Here is a 20892-nt window from a genome sequence, read left to right on the forward strand (position 1 = left end):
CTGGGAGTGTTTGATGGGGACAGTGTTGAGGGAGCTTTACTCAGTATTAACCCCTGCTGTACCTGTCCTGGGAGTGTTTGATGGGGACAGTGTTGAGCGAGCTTTACTCTGTATCTAACCCCCTGCTGTACCTGTCCTGGGAGTGTTTGATGGGGACAGTGTAGAGGGAGTTTTACTCTGTATTTAACCCCGTGCAGTATCTGTCCTGGGAGTGTTTGATGGGGGCAGTCTAGAGGGAGCTTTACTCTGTATCTAACCCCGTGCTGTACCTGTCCTGGGAGTGTTTGATGGGGACAGTGTAGAGGGAGCTTTACTCTGTATCTAGCCCCGTGCTGTACCTGTCCTGGGAGTGTTTGATGGGGACAGTGTAGACGGAGCTCTACTTTGTATCTAAACCCGTGCTGCACCTGTCCTGAGAGTGGTTGATGGGGACAGTGTAGAGGGAGCTTTACTCTGTATCTAACACCGTGCTGTACCAGTCCTGGGAGTGTTGGATGGAACAGTGCAGAGGGAGCTTTACTCTGTATCTAACCCCCTGCTGTACCTGTCCTGAGAGTGTTTGATGGGACAGTGTAGAGGGAGCTTTACTCTGTATCTAACCCTGTGCTGTACCTGTCCTGGGAGTGTTTGATGGGGACAGTGTAGAGGGAGCTTTACTCTGTATCTAACCCCCTGCTGTACCTGTCCTGAGAGTGTTTGATGGGGACAGTGTAGAGGGAGCTTTATTCTGTATCTAACCCCGTGCTGTACCTGTCCTGGGAGTGTTTCATGGGGACAGTGTAGAGGGAGCTTCACTCTGTATTTAACCCCGTGCTGCACCTGTCCTGGTAGTGTTTGATGGGGACAGTGCAGAGGGAGCTTTACTCTGTATCTAACCCCGTGCTGTACCTGTCCTGGGAGTGTTTGATGGGCACAGTGTAGAGGGAGCTTTACTCTGTATCTAGCCCCGTGCTGTACCTGTCCTGGGAGTGTTTGATGGGACAGTGTAGAGGGAACTTTACTCTGTATCTAGCCCCGTGCTGTACCTGTCCTGGGAGTGTTTGATGGGACAGTGTAGAGGGAACTTTACTCTGTATCTAACCCTGTGCTGTATCTGTCCTGGGAGTGTTTGATGGGGACAGTGTTGAGGGAGCTTTAGTCTGTATCTAACCCCGTGCTGTACCTTTCCTGGGAGTGTTTGATGGGTACAGTGTAGAGAGAGCGTTACTCTGTATTTAACCCCCTGCTGTACCTGTCCTGGGAGAGTTTGATGGGGACAGAGTAGAGGGAGCTTTACTCTGTATCTAACCCCGTGCTGTACCTGTCCTGGCAGTGTTTGATGGGGCCACTGTAGAGGGAGCTTTACTCTGTATCTAACCCTGTGCTGTATCTGTCCTGGGAGTGTTTGATGGGGCCACTGTAGAGGGAGCTTTACTCTGTATCTAACCGCGTGCTGTACCTGTCCTGGGAGAGTTTGATGGGGACAGTGTAGAGGGAGCTTGGCTCTGTATCTAACACCGTGCTGTATCTGTCCTGGGAGTGTTTGATGGGGACAGTGTTGAGGGAGCTTTACTCAGTATTAACCCCTGCTGTACCTGTCCTGGGAGTGTTTGATGGGGACAGTGTTGAGGGAGCTTTACTCTGTATCTAACCCCCTGCTGTACCTGTCCTGGGAGTGTTTGATGGAGACAGTGTAGAGGGAGTTTTACTCTGTATCTAACCCTGTGCTGTACCTGTCCTGGGAGTGTTTGATTGGACTGTTTAGAGGGAGCTTTACTCTGTATCTAACCCCGTGCTGTACCTGTCCTGGGAGAGTTTGATGCGGACAGTGTAGAGGGAGCTTGGCTCTGTATCTGACACCGTGCTGTATCTGTCCTGGGAGTGTTTGATGGGGACAGTGTTGAGGGAGCTTTACTCAGTATTAACCCCTGCTGTACCTGTCCTGGGAGTGTTTGATGGGGACAGTGTTGAGCGAGCTTTACTCTGTATCTAACCCCCTGCTGTACCTGTCCTGGGAGTGTTTGATGGGGACAGTGTAGAGGGAGTTTTACTCTGTATTTAACCCCGTGCAGTATCTGTCCTGGGAGTGTTTGATGGGGGCAGTCTAGAGGGAGCTTTACTCTGTATCTAACCCCGTGCTGTACCTGTCCTGGGAGTGTTTGATGGGGACAGTGTAGAGGGAGCTTTACTCTGTATCTAGCCCCGTGCTGTACCTGTCCTGGGAGTGTTTGATGGGGACAGTGTAGACGGAGCTCTACTTTGTATCTAAACCCGTGCTGCACCTGTCCTGAGAGTGGTTGATGGGGACAGTGTAGAGGGAGCTTTACTCTGTATCTAACACCGTGCTGTACCAGTCCTGGGAGTGTTGGATGGGACAGTGCACAGGGAGCTTTACTCTGTATCTAACCCCCTGCTGTACCTGTCCTGAGAGTGTTTGATGGGACAGTGTAGAGGGAGCTTTACTCTGTATCTAACCCTGTGCTGTACCTGTCCTGGGAGTGTTTGATGGGGACAGTGTAGAGGGAGCTTTACTCTGTATCTAACCCCCTGCTGTACCTGTCCTGAGAGTGTTTGATGGGGACAGTGTAGAGGGAGCTTTATTCTGTATCTAACCCCGTGCTGTACCTGTCCTGGGAGTGTTTGATGGGGACAGTGTAGAGGGAGCTTTGCTCTGTATCTAACACCGTGCTGTATCTGTCCAGGGAGTGTTTGATGGGGACAGTGTGGAGGGAGCTTTACTCTGTATCTAACCCCGTGCTGTACCTGTCCTGAGAGTGTTTGATGGGACTGTTTAGAGGGAGCTTTACTCTGTATCTAACCGCGTGCTGTACCTGTCCTGGGAGAGTTTGATGGGGACAGTGTAGAGGGAGCTTGGCTCTGTATCTAACACCGTGCTGTATCTGTCCTGGGAGTATTTGATGGGGACAGTGTAGAGGGAGCTTTACTCTGTATCTAACCCCGTGCTGTACCTGTCCTGGGAGTGTTTGATGGGGACAGTGTAGAGGGAGCTTTACTCTGTATCTAACCGCGTGCTGTACCTGTACTGGGAGAGTTTGATGGGGACAGTGTAGAGGGAGCTTGGCTCTATATCTAACACCGTGCTGTACCTGTCCTGGGAGTGTTTGATGGGGACAGTGTTGAGGGAGCTTTACTCTGTATCTAACCCCCTGCTGTACCTGTCCTGGGAGTGTTTGATGGGGACAGTGTAGAGGGAGTTTTACTCTGTATCTAACCCCGTGCAGTATCTGTCCTGGGAGTGTTTGATGGGGGCAGTCCAGAGGGAGCTTTACTCTGTATCTAACCCCGTGCTGTACCTGTCCTGGGAGTGTTTGATGGGGACAGTGTAGAGGGAGCTTTACTCTGTATCTAGCCCCCTGCTGTACCTGTCCTGGGAGAGTTTGATGGGGACAGTGTAGAGGGAGCTTTACTCTGTATCTAACCCCGTGCTGTACCTGTCCTGGGAGTGTTTGATGGGGACAGTGTAGAGGGAGCTTTACTCTGTATCTAACCCCGTGCTGTACCTGTCCTGGCAGTGTTTGATGGGGCCACTGTAGAGGGAGCTTTACTCTGTATCTAACCCTGTGCTGTATCTGTCCTGGGAGTGTTTGATGGGGCCACTGTAGAGGGAGCTTTACTCTGTATCTAACCTTGTGCTGTACCTGTCCTGGGAGTGTTTGATTGGACTGTTTAGAGGGAGCTTTGCTCTGTATCTAACACCGTGCTGTAACTGTCCAGGGAGTGTTTGATGGGGACAGTGTGGAGGGAGCTTTACTCTGTATCTAACCCCGTGCTGTACCTGTCCTGAGAGTGTTTGATGGGACTGTTTAGAGGGAGCTTTACTCTGTATCTAACCCCGTGCTGTACCTGTCCTGGGAGTGTTTGATGGGGACAGTGTAGAGGGAGCTTTGCTCTGTATCTAACACCGTGCTGTATCTGTCCAGGGAGTGTTTGATGGGGCCACTGTAGAGGGAGCTTTACTCTGTATCTAACCCTGTGCTGTACCTGTCCTGGGAGTGTTTGATTGGACTGTTTATCATAGATATCATAGAATTTACAGTGCAGAAGGAGGCCATTCGGCCCATCGAGTCTGCACCGGCTCTTGGAAAGAGCACCCTACCCAAGGTCAACACCTCCACCTATTCCCATAACCCAGTAACCCCTCCCAACACTAAGGGCAATTTTGGACACTAAGGGCAATTTTGGACACTATGGGCAATTTAGCATGGCCAATCCACCTAACCCGCACATCTTTGGACTGTGGGAGGAAACCGGAGCACCCGGAGGAAACCCACGCACACACGGGGAGGATGTGCAGACTCCGCACAGACAGTGACCCAAGCCGGAATCGAACCTGGGACCCTGGAGCTGTGAAGCATTTGTGCTAACCACCATGCTACCGTGCTGCCCCTGTATACTCTGTATCTAACCCCGTGCTGTACCTGTCCTGGGAGTGTTTGATGGGGACAGTGTAGAGGGAGCTTTGCTCTGTATCTAACACCGTGCTGTATCTGTCCAGGGAGTGTTTGATGGGGACAGTGTTGAGGGAGCTTTACTCAGTATTAACCCCTGCTGTACCTGTCCTGGGAGTGTTTGATGGGGACAGTGTTGAGCGAGCTTTACTCTGTATCTAACCCCCTGCTGTACCTGTCCTGGGAGTGTTTGATGGGGACAGTGTAGAGGGAGTTTTACTCTGTATTTAACCCCGTGCAGTATCTGTCCTGGGAGTGTTTGATGGGGGCAGTCTAGAGGGAGCTTTACTCTGTATCTAACCCCGTACTGTACCTGTCCTGGGAGTGTTTGATGGGGACAGTGTAGAGGGAGCTTTACTCTGTATCTAGCCCCGTGCTGTACCTGTCCTGGGAGTGTTTGATGGGGACAGTGTAGACGGAGCTCTACTTTGTATCTAAACCCGTGCTGCACCTGTCCTGAGAGTGGTTGATGGGGACAGTGTAGAGGGAGCTTTACTCTGTATCTAACACCGTGCTGTACCAGTCCTGGGAGTGTTGGATGGAACAGTGCAGAGGGAGCTTTACTCTGTATCTAACCCCCTGCTGTACCTGTCCTGAGAGTGTTTGATGGGACAGTGTAGAGGGAGCTTTACTCTGTATCTAACCCTGTGCTGTACCTGTCCTGGGAGTGTTTGATGGGGACAGTGTAGAGGGAGCTTTACTCTGTATCTAACCCCCTGCTGTACCTGTCCTGAGAGTGTTTGATGGGGACAGTGTAGAGGGAGCTTTATTCTGTATCTAACCCCGTGCTGTACCTGTCCTGGGAGTGTTTCATGGGGACAGTGTAGAGGGAGCTTCACTCTGTATTTAACCCCGTGCTGCACCTGTCCTGGTAGTGTTTGATGGGGACAGTGCAGAGGGAGCTTTACTCTGTATCTAACCCCGTGCTGTACCTGTCCTGGGAGTGTTTGATGGGCACAGTGTAGAGGGAGCTTTACTCTGTATCTAGCCCCGTGCTGTACCTGTCCTGGGAGTGTTTGATGGGACAGTGTAGAGGGAACTTTACTCTGTATCTAGCCCCGTGCTGTACCTGTCCTGGGAGTGTTTGATGGGACAGTGTAGAGGGAACTTTACTCTGTATCTAACCCTGTGCTGTATCTGTCCTGGGAGTGTTTGATGGGGACAGTGTTGAGGGAGCTTTAGTCTGTATCTAACCCCGTGCTGTACCTTTCCTGGGAGTGTTTGATGGGTACAGTGTAGAGAGAGCGTTACTCTGTATCTAACCCCGTGCTGTACCTGTCCTGGCAGTGTTTGATGGGGCCACTGTAGAGGGAGCTTTACTCTGTATCTAACCCTGTGCTGTATCTGTCCTGGGAGTGTTTGATGGGGCCACTGTAGAGGGAGCTTTACTCTGTATCTAACCGCGTGCTGTACCTGTCCTGGGAGAGTTTGATGGGGACAGTGTAGAGGGAGCTTGGCTCTGTATCTAACACCGTGCTGTATCTGTCCTGGGAGTGTTTGATGGGGACAGTGTTGAGGGAGCTTTACTCAGTATTAACCCCTGCTGTACCTGTCCTGGGAGTGTTTGATGGGGACAGTGTTGAGGGAGCTTTACTCTGTATCTAACCCCCTGCTGTACCTGTCCTGGGAGTGTTTGATGGGGACAGTGTAGAGGGAGTTTTACTCTGTATCTAACCCTGTGCTGTACCTGTCCTGGGAGTGTTTGATTGGACTGTTTAGAGGGAGCTTTACTCTGTATCTAACCCCGTGCTGTACCTGTCCTGGGAGAGTTTGATGCGGACAGTGTAGAGGGAGCTTGGCTCTGTATCTGACACCGTGCTGTATCTGTCCTGGGAGTGTTTGATGGGGACAGTGTTGAGGGAGCTTTACTCAGTATTAACCCCTGCTGTACCTGTCCTGGGAGTGTTTGATGGGGACAGTGTTGAGCGAGCTTTACTCTGTATCTAACCCCCTGCTGTACCTGTCCTGGGAGTGTTTGATGGGGACAGTGTAGAGGGAGTTTTACTCTGTATTTAACCCCGTGCAGTATCTGTCCTGGGAGTGTTTGATGGGGGCAGTCTAGAGGGAGCTTTACTCTGTATCTAACCCCGTGCTGTACCTGTCCTGGGAGTGTTTGATGGGGACAGTGTAGAGGGAGCTTTACTCTGTATCTAGCCCCGTGCTGTACCTGTCCTGGGAGTGTTTGATGGGGACAGTGTAGACGGAGCTCTACTTTGTATCTAAACCCGTGCTGCACCTGTCCTGAGAGTGGTTGATGGGGACAGTGTAGAGGGAGCTTTACTCTGTATCTAACACCGTGCTGTACCAGTCCTGGGAGTGTTGGATGGGACAGTGCAGAGGGAGCTTTACTCTGTATCTAACCCCCTGTTGTACCTGTCCTGAGAGTGTTTGATGGGACAGTGTAGAGGGAGCTTTACTCTGTATCTAACCCTGTGCTGTACCTGTCCTGGGAGTGTTTGATGGGGACAGTGTAGAGGGAGCTTTACTCTGTATCTAACCCCCTGCTGTACCTGTCCTGAGAGTGTTTGATGGGGACAGTGTAGAGGGAGCTTTATTCTGTATCTAACCCCGTTCTGTACCTGTCCTGGGAGTGTTTCATGGGGACAGTGTAGAGGGAGCTTCACTCTGTATTTAACCCCGTGCTGCACCTGTCCTGGTAGTGTTTGATGGGGACAGTGCAGAGGGAGCTTTACTCTGTATCTAACCCCGTGCTGTACCTGTCCTGGGAGTGTTTGATGGGCACAGTGTAGAGGGAGCTTTACTCTGTATCTAGCCCCGTGCTGTACCTGTCCTGGGAGTGTTTGATGGGACAGTGTAGAGGGAACTTTACTCTGTATCTAACCCCATGCTGTACCTGTCCTGGGAGTGTTTGATGGGGACAGTGCAGAGGTAGCTTTACTCTGTATCTAACCCTGTGCTGTATCTGTCCTGGGAGTGTTTGATGGGGACAGTGTTGAGGGAGCTTTAGTCTGTATCTAACCCCGTGCTGTACCTTTCCTGGGAGTGTTTGATGGGTACAGTGTAGGGAGAGCGTTACTCTGTATTTAACCCCCTGCTGTACCTGTCCTGGGAGAGTTTGATGGGGACAGAGTAGAGGGAGCTTTACTCTGTATCTAACCCCGTGCTGTACCTGTCCTGGCAGTGTTTGATGGGGCCACTGTAGAGGGAGCTTTCCTCTGTATCTAACCCTGTGCTGTATCTGTCCTGGGAGTGTTTGATGGGGCCACTGTAGAGGGAGCTTTACTCTGTATCTAACCGCGTGCTGTACCTGTCCTGGGAGAGTTTGATGGGGACAGTGTAGAGGGAGCTTGGCTCTGTATCTAACACCGTGCTGTATCTGTCCTGGGAGTGTTTGATGGGGACAGTGTTGAGGGAGCTTTACTCAGTATTAACCCCTGCTGTACCTGTCCTGGGAGTGTTTGATGGGGACAGTGTTGAGGGAGCTTTACTCTGTATCTAACCCCCTGCTGTACCTGTCCTGGGAGTGTTTGATGGGGACAGTGTAGAGGGAGTTTTACTCTGTATCTAACCCCGTGCAGTATCTGTCCTGGGAGTGTTTGATGGGGGCAGTCTAGAGGGAGCTTTACTCTGTATCTAACCCCGTGCTGTACCTGTCCTGGGAGTGTTTGATGGGTACAGTGTAGAGAGAGCGTTACTCTGTATTTAACCCCCTGCTGTACCTGTCCTGGGAGAGTTTGATGGGGACAGTGTAGAGGGAGCTTTACTCTGTATCTCACCCCGTGCTGTACCTGTCCTGGCAGTGTTTGATGGGGCCACTGTAGAGGGAGCTTTACTCTGTATCTAACCCTGTGCTGTATCTGTCCTGGGAGTGTTTGATGGGGCCACTGTAGAGGGAGCTTTACTCTGTATCTAACCCCGTGCTGTACCTGTCCTGGGAGTGTTTGATGGGGACAGTGTAGAGGGAGCTTTACTCTGTATCTAGCCCCGTGCTGTACCTGTCCTGGGAGTGTTTGATGGGGACAGTGTAGACGGAGCTCTACTTTGTATCTAAACCCGTGCTGCACCTGTCCTGAGAGTGGTTGATGGGGACAGTGTAGAGGGAGCTTTACTCTGTATCTAACACCGTGCTGTACCAGTCCTGGGAGTGTTGGATGGGACAGTGCAGAGGGAGCTTTACTCTGTATCTAACCCCCTGCTGTACCTGTCCTGAGAGTGTTTGATGAGACAGTGTAGAGGGAGCTTTACTCTGTATCTAACCCTGTGCTGTACCTGTCCTGGGAGTGTTTGATGGGGACAGTGTAGAGGGAGCTTTACTCAGTATCTAACCCCATGCTGTACCTGTCCTGGGAGTGTTTGATGGGGACAGTGTAGAGGGAGCTTTACTCTGTATCTAACCCTGTGCTGTATCTGTCCTGGTAGTGTTTGATGGGGACAGTGTAGAGGGAGCTTTACTCTGTGTTTAACCCTGTGCTGTACCTGGCCTGGGAGTGTTTGATGGGGCCAGTGTAGAGGGAGATTTACTCTGTATCTAACCCCATGCTGTACCTGTCCTGGGAGTGTTTGATGGGGACAGTGTAGAGGGAGCTTTACTCTGTATCTAACCCTGTGCTGTATCTGTCCTGGTAGTGTTTGATGGGGACAGTGTAGAGGAAGCTTTACTCTGTATCTAACCCCGTGCTGTACCTGTCCTGGGAGTGTTTGATGGGGACAGTGTAGAGGGAGTTTACTCTGTATCTAACCCCCTGCTGTACCTGTCCTGCGTCTTCTGGTTCTGAAGATGAGGGATCATTTTACATTTTCTGCTCTGACAGATGGTCACAGACTGTTACCAAGGTCCTGAGGCTTTGGGATTGGGTTAGCTGCAGGTACGATGATGTCAGATGGAATCCGAGAGTTTGTAGCAGGTTGTTACTCTGTGATTCCAGCGAGCTCCTGGTATTCCCCCTTCCTGCGGGGAGTGGAGGGTGTTGGATATTACGGGTTGTGAGGAATATGGGTTTCACAATGCTGTCCCTGCCACTGAATATGTGGAGCTATCCTCCCACAGCCATGCAGGGCCCGGGCAGGGCCTGGGCAGGGCTTGGGCAGGGCCTGGGGAGGGCTTGGGCAGGGCCTGGGCCGGGCCTGGGCAGGGCCTGGGGAGGGCTTGGGCAGGGCCTGGGCAGGGCCTGGGCCGGGCCTGGGCAATGCTGCCAGTTGGTGAGCCAGATCAGCACATTCGTGCACCGAAGGAGGGGGCAACTGGAAGCCCTGTATCTGTAACCAACCCCCTCCCCAATATGTGTACGGCGTTCATGGCTTGGGAAGTAGTGGGAAACTCAGCAGTGGTCAGGATTCGGGTAAACCCCAAGCGGTGATGTCTCCTTCCGGAAGGTTCTGCTCTTTTAACATGTTTTCTTTTCTCCCTTTTTTTACAGAAAAGGAGAAGCTAGCCATTAAAGAAGGTAAGAGGGGAGTTGAGGAATGGGAGTCTCCCTGGGGTGGGTCCCAATGCTGGGGGTGCGTTCCTGGAGGCTTCATCACATGACCTTGTGCCTCCAACCAATCAAACAGCCCTTCCTGTCTGCCATATTGTTCTCGAACTTCAAACTGAAGGCATTTGAAGAAACCACACAAGGCTTCTTTGTGCCTCACTGATTCTCTGCTCTTGGAGATTCCTCGCTGTAATAAGTTCACGGAGGCAGAATTCCCTTCACCAGAATCCTTTTTATGGACAAAACCAACTGCAGTACAACCAGGTGCATTCAGCTTGCTGTCTACACTGGGAGTGCAGAGGATTTGACACTCCATGTTATATACAGAGAACAGGTTCCCTGATTGGCCCACTGATCAGGAAACTCTTATTCCAATTGGCCAATCTAATTAGCCTGGGCTAAGTCATTCGTCACCCGCAGTCCATCGACTGTTCATTCCTGGTGAGGTTAGTACAATGGCGGGGGGGGCGGGAATATCTATTGATTCTAGCTGGATCAGATTTGGTTCATTGGCTTCTGGGTCGTCCTCTGTGCTCTGGAGGTTAATAGTTGCGAAGAACCTGCGGGCCCTCCAGCCTGACTCCAAGGTTGGACTGGCCCAGCGGAGGCTCTGCCATTCAGGTACATGTCTTGTAATGCGAGCAAGGGTTTGCAGTGTGGGCACAGCGAGTACAGATTGCCAGTCGAACGGATCAGCATTGTCCTGTCCTAAATTCCGGCTTCTGCTCCGGGTTTCAGCTCCACACACACACAGAGTGAGGCCAGGTTATAGACACTGACCCCTGTTCAGAGAGTACAGCTGGGGAAGGACAAAAAAGCCAATGATAGAGACCGAGAGGTAGGAGAAATGAGGGTAACATTGTGAAATTACAGTTTGTAATTAATATGTCTCCTGGTCTGTTTCAGAGCACGAGATATTCAAGACAGATGTCGGTAAGTGATATTATCAAAATCATCATTTTATATCCATGGTCAATGTGAATAGGTGGCAACTCGGTGCTCGCAAATCCCCAAGAGAATTAGTCTCTGGGTCAGCGTCTCTCTGGCTCTGTCTCTGGGTCAGCGTCTCGCTGGCTCTGTCTCTGGGTCAGCGTCTCGCTGGCTCTGTCTCTGGGTCAGCGTCTCTCTGTCTCTGTCTCTCGGTCAGTGTCTCTCTGGCTCTGGGTCAGCGTCTCTCTGTCTCTGTCTCTCGGTCAGTGTCTCTCTGGCTCTGGGTCAGCGTCTCTCTGTCTCTGTCTCTGGGTCAGCGTCTCTCTGTCTCTGTCTCTGGGTCAGCGTCTCTCTGTCTCTGTCTCTGGATCAGCGTCTCCCTGTCTCTGTCTCTGGGTCAGCGTCTCTCTGGCTCTGGGTCAGCGTCTCTCTGTCTCTGTCTCTGGGTCAGCGTCTCTCTGTCTCTGTCTCTGGGTCAGCGTCTCTCTGTCTCTGGGTCAGCATCTCTCTGTCTCTGTCTCTGGGTCAGCGTCTCTCTGTCTCTGTCTCTGGGTCAGCGTCTCTCTGGCTCTGTCTCTGGGTCAGCGTCTCTCTGTCTCTGGGTCAGCATCTCTCTGTCTCTGTCTCTGGGTCAGCGTCTCTCTGTCTCTGTCTCTGGGTCAGCGTCTCTCTGTCTCTGTCTCTGGGTCAGCGTCTCTCTGTCTCTGTCTCTGGGTCAGCGTCTCTCTGTCTCTGTCTCTCGGCCAGCGTCTCTCTGTCTCTGGGTCAGCGTCTCTCTGTCTCTGTCTCTCGGTCAGCGTCTCCCTGGCTCTGTCTCTGGGTCAGTGTCTCTCTGTCTCTGGGTCAGCGTCTCTCTAGCTCTGTCTCTTGGTCAGCGTCTCTCTGGCTCTGTCTCTCAGTCAGCGTCTCTCTGTCTCTGGGTCAGCGTCTCTCTGTCTCTGTCTCTGGGTCAGCGTCTCTGTCTCTTGGTCAGCGTCTCTCTGGCTCTGTCTCTCGGTCAGCGTCTCTCTGTCTCTGTCTCTGGGTCAGTCTCTCTGGCTCTGTCTCTCGGTCAGCGTCTCTCTGGCTCTGTCTCTGGGTCAGCGTCTCTCTGTCTCTGGGTCAGCGTCTCTCTGTCTCTGTCTCTGGGTCAGTCTCTCTGGCTCTGTCTCTCGGTCAGCGTCTCTCTGTCTCTGTCTCTGGGTCAGTCTCTCTGGCTCTGTCTCTCGGTCAGCGTCTCTCTGGCTCTGTCTCTGGGTCAGCGTCTCTCTGGCTCTGGGTCAGCGTCCCTCTGGCTCTGTCTCTGGGTCAGCGTCCCTCTGGCTCTGTCTCTGGGTCAGCGTCTCTCTGTCTCTGTCTCTGGGTCAGCGTCTCTCTGTCTCTGTCTCTCGGTCAGCGTCTCTCTGGCTCTGTCTCTCAGTCAGCGTCTCTCTGTCTCTGTCTCTGGGTCAGCGTCTCTCTGGCTCTGTCTCTGGGTCAGCGTCTCTCTGGCTCTGTCTCTGGGTCAGTGTCTCTCTGGCTCTGTCTCTCAGTCAGCGTCTCTCTGTCTCTGTCTCTGGGTCAGCGTCTCTCTGTCTCTGTCTCTGGGTCAGCGTCTCTCTGTCTCTGTCTCTGGGTCAGCGTCACCCTGGCTCTGTCTCTGGGTCAGCGTCTCTCTGTCTCTGGGTCAGCGTCTCTCTGGCTCTGCCTCTGGGTCAGCTTCTCTCTGGCTCTGTCTCTGGGTCAGCGTCTCTCTAGCTCTGTCTCTGTCTCTCTGGGTCAGCGTCTCTCTGGCTCTGTCTCTGGGTCAGCGTCTCTCTGTCTCTGTCTCTCTGGTTCAGCGTCTCTCTGTCTCTGGGTCAGCGTCTCTCTGTCTCTGTCTCTCGGTCAGCGTCTCTCTGTCTCTGTCTCTGGGTCAGCGTCTCTCTGTCTCTGTCTCTCTGGTTCAGCGTCTCTCTGGCTCTGTCTCTGGGTCAGCGTCTCTCTGTCTCTGTCTCTGGGTCAGCGTCTCTCTGGCTCTGTCTCTGGGTCAGCGTCTCTCTGGCTCTGTCTCTGGGTCAGCGTCTCTCTGGCTCTGTCTCTGGGTCAGCGTCTCGCTGTCTCTGTCTCTGGGTCAGCGTCTCGCTGTCTCTGTCTCTGGGTCAGCGTCTCTCTGGCTCTGTCTCTGGGTCAGCGTCTAGCTGGCTCTGTCTCTGGGTCAGCGTCTCTCTTCTCTGTCTCTCGGTCAGCGTCTCTCTGTCTCTGTCTCTCTGGGTCAGCGTCTCTCTGGCTTTGTCTCTGGGTCAGCGTCTCAGCGTCTCTCTGGCTCTGTCTCTCGGTCAGCGTCTCTCTGTCTCTGTCTCTCTGGGTCAGCGTCACTCTGGCTCTGTCTCTGGGTCAGCGTCTCTCTGGCTCTGTCTCTGGGTCAGCGTCTCTCTGGCTCTGTCTCTGGGTCAGCGTCTCTCTGGCTCTGTCTCTGGGTCAGCGTCTCTCTGGCTCTGTCTCTGGGTCAGCGTCTCTCTGGCTCTGTCTCTCGGTCAGCGTCTCTCTGTCTCTGTCTCTGGGTCAGCGTCTCTCTGGCTCTGTCTCTCGGTCAGCGTCTCTCTGTCTCTGTCTCTGGGTCAGCGTCTCTCTGGCTCTGTCTCTGGGTCAGCGTCTCTCTGTCTCTGTCTCTCTGGGTCAGCGTCTCTCTGGCTCTGTCTCTGGGTCAGCGTCTCTCTGTCTCTGTCTCTCGGTCAGCGTCTCTCTGTCTCTGTCTCTGGGTCAGCGTCTCTCTGGCTCTGTCTCTGGGTCAGCGTCTCTCTGGCTCTCTCTCTGGGTCAGCGTCTCTCTGTCTCTGTCTCTCGGTCAGCGTCTCTCTGTCTCTGTCTCTCTGGGTCAGCGTCTCTCTGGGTCAGCGTCTCTCTGTCTCTGTCTCTCGGTCAGCGTCTCTCTGTCTCTGTCTCTGGGTCAGCGTCTCTCTGGCTCTGTCTCTGGGTCAGCGTCTCTCTGTCTCTGTCTCTCGGTCAGCGTCTCCCTGGCTCTGTCTCTCGGTCAGCGTCTCTCTGGCTCTGTCTCTGGGTCAGCGTCTCTCTGTCTCTGGGTCAGCGTCTCGATGTCTCTGTCTCTGGGTCAGCGTCTCTCTGTCTCTGGGTCAGCGTCTCGCTGGCTCTGTCTCTGGGTCAGCGTCTCTCTGTCTCTGTCTCTGGGTCAGCGTCTCTCTGTCTCTGTCTCTCGGTCAGCGTCTCTCTGGCTCTGGGTCAGCGTCTCTCTGTCTCTGTCTCTCGGTCAGCGTCTCCCTGGCTCTGTCTCTCGGTCAGCGTCTCTCTGTCTCTGTCTCTGGGTCAGCGTCTCTCTGGCTCTGTCTCTGGGTCAGCGTCTCTCTGTCTCTGTCTCTGGGTCAGCGTCTCTCTGTCTCTGTCTCTCGGTCAGCGTCTCTCTGTCTCTGTCTCTGGGTCAGCGTCTCTCTGTCTCTGGGTCAGCGTCTCTCTGTCTCTGTCTCTGGGTCAGCGTCTCTCTGTCTCTCGGTCAGCGTCTCTCTGTCTCTGTCTCTGGGTCAGTCTCTCTCTGGCTCTGTCTCTGGGTCAGCGTCTCTCTGTCTCTGTCTCTGGGTCAGCGTCTCCCTGGCTCTGTCTCTCGGTCAGCGTCTCTCTGTCTCTGGGTCAGCGTCTCTCTGGCTCTGTCTCTGGGTCAGCGTCTCTCTGTCTCTGGGTCAGCGTCTCGATGTCTCTGTCTCTGGGTCAGCGTCTCTCTGTCTCTGGGTCAGCGTCTCTCTGTCTCTGTCTCTGGGTCAGCGTCTCTCTGTCTCTGGGTCAGCGTCTCTCTGTCTCTGTCTCTGGGTCAGCGTCTCTCTGTCTCTGGGTCAGCGTCTCTCTGTCTCTGTCTCTGGGTCAGCGTCTCTCTGTCTCTGGGTCAGCGTCTCTCTGGCTCTGTCACTCGGTCAGCGTCTCCCTGGATCTGTCTCTGGGTCAGTGTTTCTCTGTCTCTGTCTCTCGGTCAGCGTCTCGCTGTCTCTGTCTCTGGGTCAGCGTCTCTCTGTCTCTGTCTCTGGGTCAGCGTCTCTCTGGCTCTGTCTCTGGGTCAGCGTCTCTCTGTCTCTGTCTCTGGGTCAGCGTCTCTCTGTCTCTGGGTCAGCGTCTCGCTGGCTCTGTCTCTGGGTCAGCGTCTCTCTGGCTCTGTCTCTCGGTCAGCGTCTCTCTGGCTCTGTCTCTCGGTCAGCGTCACTCTGTCTCTGTCTCTCGGTCAGCGTCTCTCTGTCTCTGTCTCTCGGTCAGCGTCTCTCTGTCTCGGTCTCTGGGTCAGTGTCTCTCTGTCTCTGTCTCTCGGTCAGCGTCTCTCTGTCTCTGCCTCTTGGTCAGCGTCTCTCTGTCTCTGGGTCAGCGTCTCTCTGGCTCTGTCTCTGGGTCAGCGTCTCTCTGGCTCTGTCTCTGGGTCAGCGTCTCTCTGTCTCTGGGTCAGCGTCTCTCTGTCTCTGTCTCTCGGTCAGCGTCTCCCTGGCTCTGTCTCTCGGTCAGTGTCTCTCTGGCTCTGTCTCTGGGTCAGCGTCTCTCTGTCTCTGGGTCAGCGTCTCGATGTCTCTGTCTCTGGGTCAGCGTCTCTCTGTCTCTGGGTCAGCGTCTCTCTGGCTCTGTCTCTGGGTCAGCGTCTCTCTGGCTCTGTCTCTGGGTCAGCGTCTCTCTGTCTCTGTCTCTCGGTCAGCGTCTCTCTGTCTCTGTCTCTCGGTCAGCGTCTCGCTGTCTCTGTCTCTCGGTCAGCCTCTCGCTGTCTCTGTCTCTCGGTCAGCGTCTCTCTGTCTCTGTCTCTCGGTCAGCGTCTCGCTGTCTCTGTCTCTGGGTCAGCGTCTCTCTGTCTCTGGGTCAGCGTCTCTCTGTCTCTGTCTCTCGGTCAGCGTCTCTCTGGCTCTGTCACTCGGTCAGCGTCTCTCTGGCTCTGTCTCTCGGTCAGCGTCTCTCTGGCTCTGTCTCTGGGTCAGCGTCTCTCTGTCTCTGTCTCTGGGTCAGCATCTCTCTGGCTCTGTCTCTCTGGGTCAGCGTCTCGCTGTCTCTGTCTCTGGGTCAGCGTCTCTCTGTCTCTGTCTCTGGGTCAGCATCACTCTGGCTCTGTCTCTGGGTCAGCGTCTCTCTGGCTCTGTCTCTCTGGGTCAGCGTCTCTCTGGCTCTGTCTCTGGGTCAGCGTCTCTCTGGCTCTGCCTCTCTGGGTCAGCGTCTCTCTGGCTCTGTCTCTGGGTCAGCGTCTCGCTGTCTCTGTCTCTCGGTCAGCGTCTCTCTGGCTCTGTCTCTGGGTCAGCGTCTCTCTGGCTCTGTCTCTGGGTCAGCGTCTCTCTGGCTCTGTCTCTGGGTCAGCGTCTCTCTGGGTCAGCGTCTCTCTGTCTCTCTCTCTGGGTCAGCGTCTCTCTGTCTCTGGGTCAGCGTCTCTCTGGCTCTGTCTCTGGGTCAGTGTCTCTCTGGCTCTGCCTCTGGGTCAGCGTCTCTCTGGCTCTGCCTCTGGGTCAGCGTCTCTCTGGCTCTGTCTCTGGGTCAGCATCTCTCTGGCTCTGTCTCTGGGTCAGCGTCTCCCTGGCTCTGTCTCTGGGTCAGTCTCTCTGGCTCTGTCTCTGGGTCAGCGTCTCTCTGGCTCTGTCTCTGGGTCAGCGTCTGTCTGTCTCTGTCTCTGGGTCAGCGTCTCTCTGTCTCTGTCTCTCGGTCAGCGTCTCCCTGGCTCTGTCTCTGGGTCAGTCTCTCTCTGGCTCTGTCTCTCGGTCAGCGTCTCTCTGGCTCTGTCTCTTGGTCAGCGTCTCTCTGTCTCTGTCTCTGTGTCAGCGTCTCTCTGTCTCTGGGTCAGCCTCTCTCTGTCTCTGTCTCTGGGTCAGCGTCTCTCTGTCTCTGCCTCTGGGTCAGCGTCTCTCTGGCTCTGTCTCTGGGTCAGCGTCTCTCTGGCTCTGTCTCTGGGTCAGCGTCTCCCTGGCTCTGTCTCTGGGTCAGTCTCTCTGTCTCTGTCTCTCGGTCAGCGTCTCTCTGGCTCTGTCTGTCGGTCAGCGTCTCCCTGGCTCTGTCTCTGGGTCAGTCTCTCTCTGGCTCTGGCTCTCGGTCAGCGTCTCTCTGGCTCTGTCTCTGGGTCAGTCTCTCTCTGGCTCTGTCTCTCGGTCAGCGTCTCCCTGGCTCTGTCTCTGGGTCAGCGTCTCTCTGTCTCTGTCTCTCAGTCAGCGTCTCGCTGGCTCTGTCTCTGGGTCAGTCTCTCTCTGTCTCTGGCTCTCGGTCAGCGTCTCGCTGGCTCTGTCTCTGGGTCAGTCTCTCTCTGGCTCTGTCTCTCGGTCAGCGGCTCTCTGGCTCTGTCTCTGGGTCAGTCTCTCTCTGGCTCTGTCTCTGGGTCAGCGTCTCCCTGGCTCTGTCTCTGGGTCATTCTCTCTCTGGCTCTGGCTCTCGGTCAGCGTCTCTCTGGCTCTGTCTCTGGGTCAGTCTCTCTCTGGCTCTGTCTCTCGGTCAGCGTCTCTCTGGCTCTGTCTCTGGGTCAGCGTCTCCCTGGCTCTGTCTCTGGGTCAGCGTCTCTCTGGCTCTGTCTCTCGGTCAGCGTCTCTCTGGCTCTGCCTCTGGGTCAGCGTCTCTCTGGCTCTGTCTCTGGGTCAGCGTCTCCCTAGCTCTGTCTCTGGGTCAGCGTCTCTCTGGCTGTGTCTCTGGGTCAGCGTCTCTCTGTCTCTGTCTCTCGGTCAGCGTCTCTCTGGCTCTGTCTCTCGGTCAGCGTCTCTCTGTCTCTGTCTCTCGGTCAGCGTCTCCCATCTCTGCCTCTGGGTCAGCGTCTCTCTGTCTCTGTCTCTGGGTCAGCGTCTCGCTGGCTCTCTCTCTGGGTCAGCGTCTCTCTGTCTCTCTGTCAGCGTCTCGCTGTCTCTGTCTCTGGGTCAGCGTCTCTCTGGCTCTGTCTCTCGGTCAGCGTCTCTCTGGCTCTATCTCTGGGTCAGCGTCTCTCTGTCTCTGTCTCTCGGTCAGCGTCTCTCTGTCTCTGGGTCTGGGTCAGCGTCTCTCTGTCTCTGTCTCTGGGTCAGCGTCTCCCTGGCTCTGTCTCTGGGTCAGCGTCTCGCTGGCTCTGTCTCTGGGTCAGCGTCTCTCTGTCTCTGTCTCTGGGTCAGCGTCTCTCTGTCTCTGTCTCTCGGTCAGCGTCTCTCTGGCTCTGGGTCAGCGTCTCTCTGTCTCTGTCTCTCGGTCAGCGTCTCCCTGGCTCTGTCTCTCGGTCAGCGTCTCTCTGTCTCTGTCTCTGGGTCAGCGTCTCTCTGGCTCTGTCTCTGGGTCAGCGTCTCTCTGTCTCTGTCTCTGGGTCAGCGTCTCTCTGTCTCTGTCTCTCGGTCAGCGTCTCTCTGTCTCTGTCTCTGGGTCAGCGTCTCTCTGTCTCTGGGTCAGCGTCTCTCTGTCTCTGTCTCTGGGTCAGCGTCTCTCTGTCTCTCGGTCAGCGTCTCTCTGTCTCTGTCTCTGGGTCAGTCTCTCTCTGGCTCTGTCTCTGGGTCAGCGTCTCTCTGTCTCTGTCTCTGGGTCAGCGTCTCCCTGGCTCTGTCTCTCGGTCAGCGTCTCTCTGTCTCTGGGTCAGCGTCTCTCTGGCTCTGTCTCTGGGTCAGCGTCTCTCTGTCTCTGGGTCAGCGTCTCGATGTCTCTGTCTCTGGGTCAGCGTCTCTCTGTCTCTGGGTCAGCGTCTCTCTGTCTCTGTCTCTGGGTCAGCGTCTCTCTGTCTCTGGGTCAGCGTCTCTCTGTCTCTGTCTCTGGGTCAGCGTCTCTCTGTCTCTGGGTCAGCGTCTCTCTGTCTCTGTCTCTGGGTCAGCGTCTCTCTGTCTCTGGGTCAGCGTCTCTCTGGCTCTGTCACTCGGTCAGCGTCTCCCTGGATCTGTCTCTGGGTCAGTGTTTCTCTGTCTCTGTCTCTCGGTCAGCGTCTCGCTGTCTCTGTCTCTGGGTCAGCGTCTCTCTGTCTCTGTCTCTGGGTCAGCGTCTCTCTGGCTCTGTCTCTGGGTCAGCGTCTCTCTGTCTCTGTCTCTGGGTCAGCGCCTCTCTGTCTCTGGGTCAGCGTCTCGCTGGCTCTGTCTCTGGGTCAGCGTCTCTCTGGCTCTGTCTCTCGGTCAGCGTCTCTCTGGCTCTGTCTCTCGGTCAGCGTCACTCTGTCTCTGTCTCTCGGTCAGCGTCTCTCTGTCTCTGTCTCTCGGTCAGCGTCTCTCTGTCTCGGTCTCTGGGTCAGTGTCTCTCTGTCTCTGTCTCTCGGTCAGCGTCTCTCTGTCTCTGCCTCTTGGTCAGCGTCTCTCTGTCTCTGGGTCAGCGTCTCTCTGGCTCTGTCTCTGGGTCAGCGTCTCTCTGGCTCTGTCTCTGGGTCAGCGTCTCTCTGTCTCTGGGTCAGCGTCTCTCTGTCTCTGTCTCTCGGTCAGCGTCTCCCTGGCTCTGTCTCTCGGTCAGTGTCTCTCTGGCTCTGTCTCTGGGTCAGCGTCTCTCTGTCTCTGGGTCAGCGTCTCGATGTCTCTGTCTCTGGGTCAGCGTCTCTCTGTCTCTGGGTCAGCGTCTCTCTGGCTCTGTCTCTGGGTCAGCGTCTCTCTGGCTCTGTCTCTGGGTCAGCGTCTCTCTGTCTCTGTCTCTCGGTCAGCGTCTCTCTGTCTCTGTCTCTCGGTCAGCGTCTCGCTGTCTCTGTCTCTCGGTCAGCCTCTCGCTGTCTCTGTCTCTCGGTCAGCGTCTCTCTGTCTCTGTCTCTCGGTCAGCGTCTCGCTGTCTCTGTCTCTGGGTCAGCGTCTCTCTGTCTCTGGGTCAGCGTCTCTCTGTCTCTGTCTCTCGGTCAGCGTCTCTCTGGCTCTGTCACTCGGTCAGCGTCTCTCTGGCTCTGTCTCTCGGTCAGCGTCTCTCTGGCTCTGTCTCTGGGTCAGCGTCTCTCTGTCTCTGTCTCTGGGTCAGCATCTCTCTGGCTCTGTCTCTCTGGGTCAGCGTCTCGCTGTCTCTGTCTCTGGGTCAGCGTCTCTCTGTCTCTGTCTCTGGGTCAGCATCACTCTGGCTCTGTCTCTGGGTCAGCGTCTCTCTGGCTCTGTCTCTCTGGGTCAGCGTCTCTCTGGCTCTGTCTCTGGGTCAGCGTCTCTCTGGCTCTGTCTCTCTGGGTCAGCGTCTCTCTGGCTCTGTCTCTGGGTTGCGTCTCGCTGTCTCTGTCTCTCGGTCAGCGTCTCTCTGGCTCTGTCTCTGGGTCAGCGTCTCTCTGGCTCTGTCTCTGGGTCAGCGTCTCTCTGGCTCTGTCTCTGGGTCAGCGTCTCTCTGGGTCAGCGTCTCTCTGTCTCTCTCTCTGGGTCAGCGTCTCTCTGTCTCTGGGTCAGCGTCTCTCTGGCTCTGTCTCTGGGTCAGTGTCTCTCTGGCTCTGCCTCTGGGTCAGCGTCTCTCTGGCTCTGCCTCTGGGTCAGCGTCTCTCTGGCTCTGTCTCTGGGTCAGCATCTCTCTGGCTCTGTCTCTGGGTCAGCGTCTCCCTGGCTCTGTCTCTGGGTCAGTCTCTCTGGCTCTGTCTCTGGGTCAGCGTCTCTCTGGCTCTGTCTCTGGGTCAGCGTCTGTCTGTCTCTGTCTCTGGGTCAGCGTCTCTCTGTCTCTGTCTCTCGGTCAGCGTCTCCCTGGCTCTGTCTCTGGGTCAGTCTCTCTCTGGCTCTGTCTCTCGGTCAGCGTCTCTCTGGCTCTGTCTCTTGGTCAGCGTCTCTCTGTCTCTGTCTCTGTGTCAGCGTCTCTCTGTCTCTGGGTCAGCCTCTCTCTGTCTCTGTCTCTGGGTCAGCGTCTCTCTGTCTCTGCCTCTGGGTCAGCGTCTCTCTGGCTCTGTCTCTGGGTCAGCGTCTCTCTGGCTCTGTCTCTGGGTCAGCGTCTCCCTGGCTCTGTCTCTGGGTCAGTCTCTCTGTCTCTGTCTCTCGGTCAGCGTCTCTCTGGCTCTGTCTGTCGGTCAGCGTCTCCCTGGCTCTGTCTCTGGGTCAGTCTCTCTCTGGCTCTGGCTCTCGGTCAGCGTCTCTCTGGCTCTGTCTCTGGGTCAGTCTCTCTCTGGCTCTGTCTCTCGGTCAGCGTCTCCCTGGCTCTGTCTCTGGGTCAGCGTCTCTCTGTCTCTGTCTCTCGGTCAGCGTCTCTCTGGCTCTGTCTCTCAGTCAGCGTCTCGCTGGCTCTGTCTCTGGGTCAGTCTCTCTCTGTCTCTGGCTCTCGGTCAGCGTCTCGCTGGCT

General features: G+C 55.1%; 1 protein-coding gene across 1 annotated transcript in view; it reads left to right on the plus strand.

Moving 5' to 3' along the window:
- The window catches only part of LOC140390448 (butyrophilin subfamily 2 member A1-like), a 95842-nt gene that overhangs the window by 59754 nt on the left and 15196 nt on the right, over positions 1–20892 (plus strand). Inside the window, 2 exon segments of the mRNA XM_072475595.1 lie at positions 9827–9853; positions 10790–10816. Of these exon segments, the coding sequence (XP_072331696.1) occupies positions 9827–9853; positions 10790–10816 (54 nt within the window).

This window comes from Scyliorhinus torazame, chromosome 14 (assembly GCF_047496885.1).
Source record: "Scyliorhinus torazame isolate Kashiwa2021f chromosome 14, sScyTor2.1, whole genome shotgun sequence".
Lineage (NCBI taxonomy): Eukaryota > Metazoa > Chordata > Chondrichthyes > Carcharhiniformes > Scyliorhinidae > Scyliorhinus > Scyliorhinus torazame.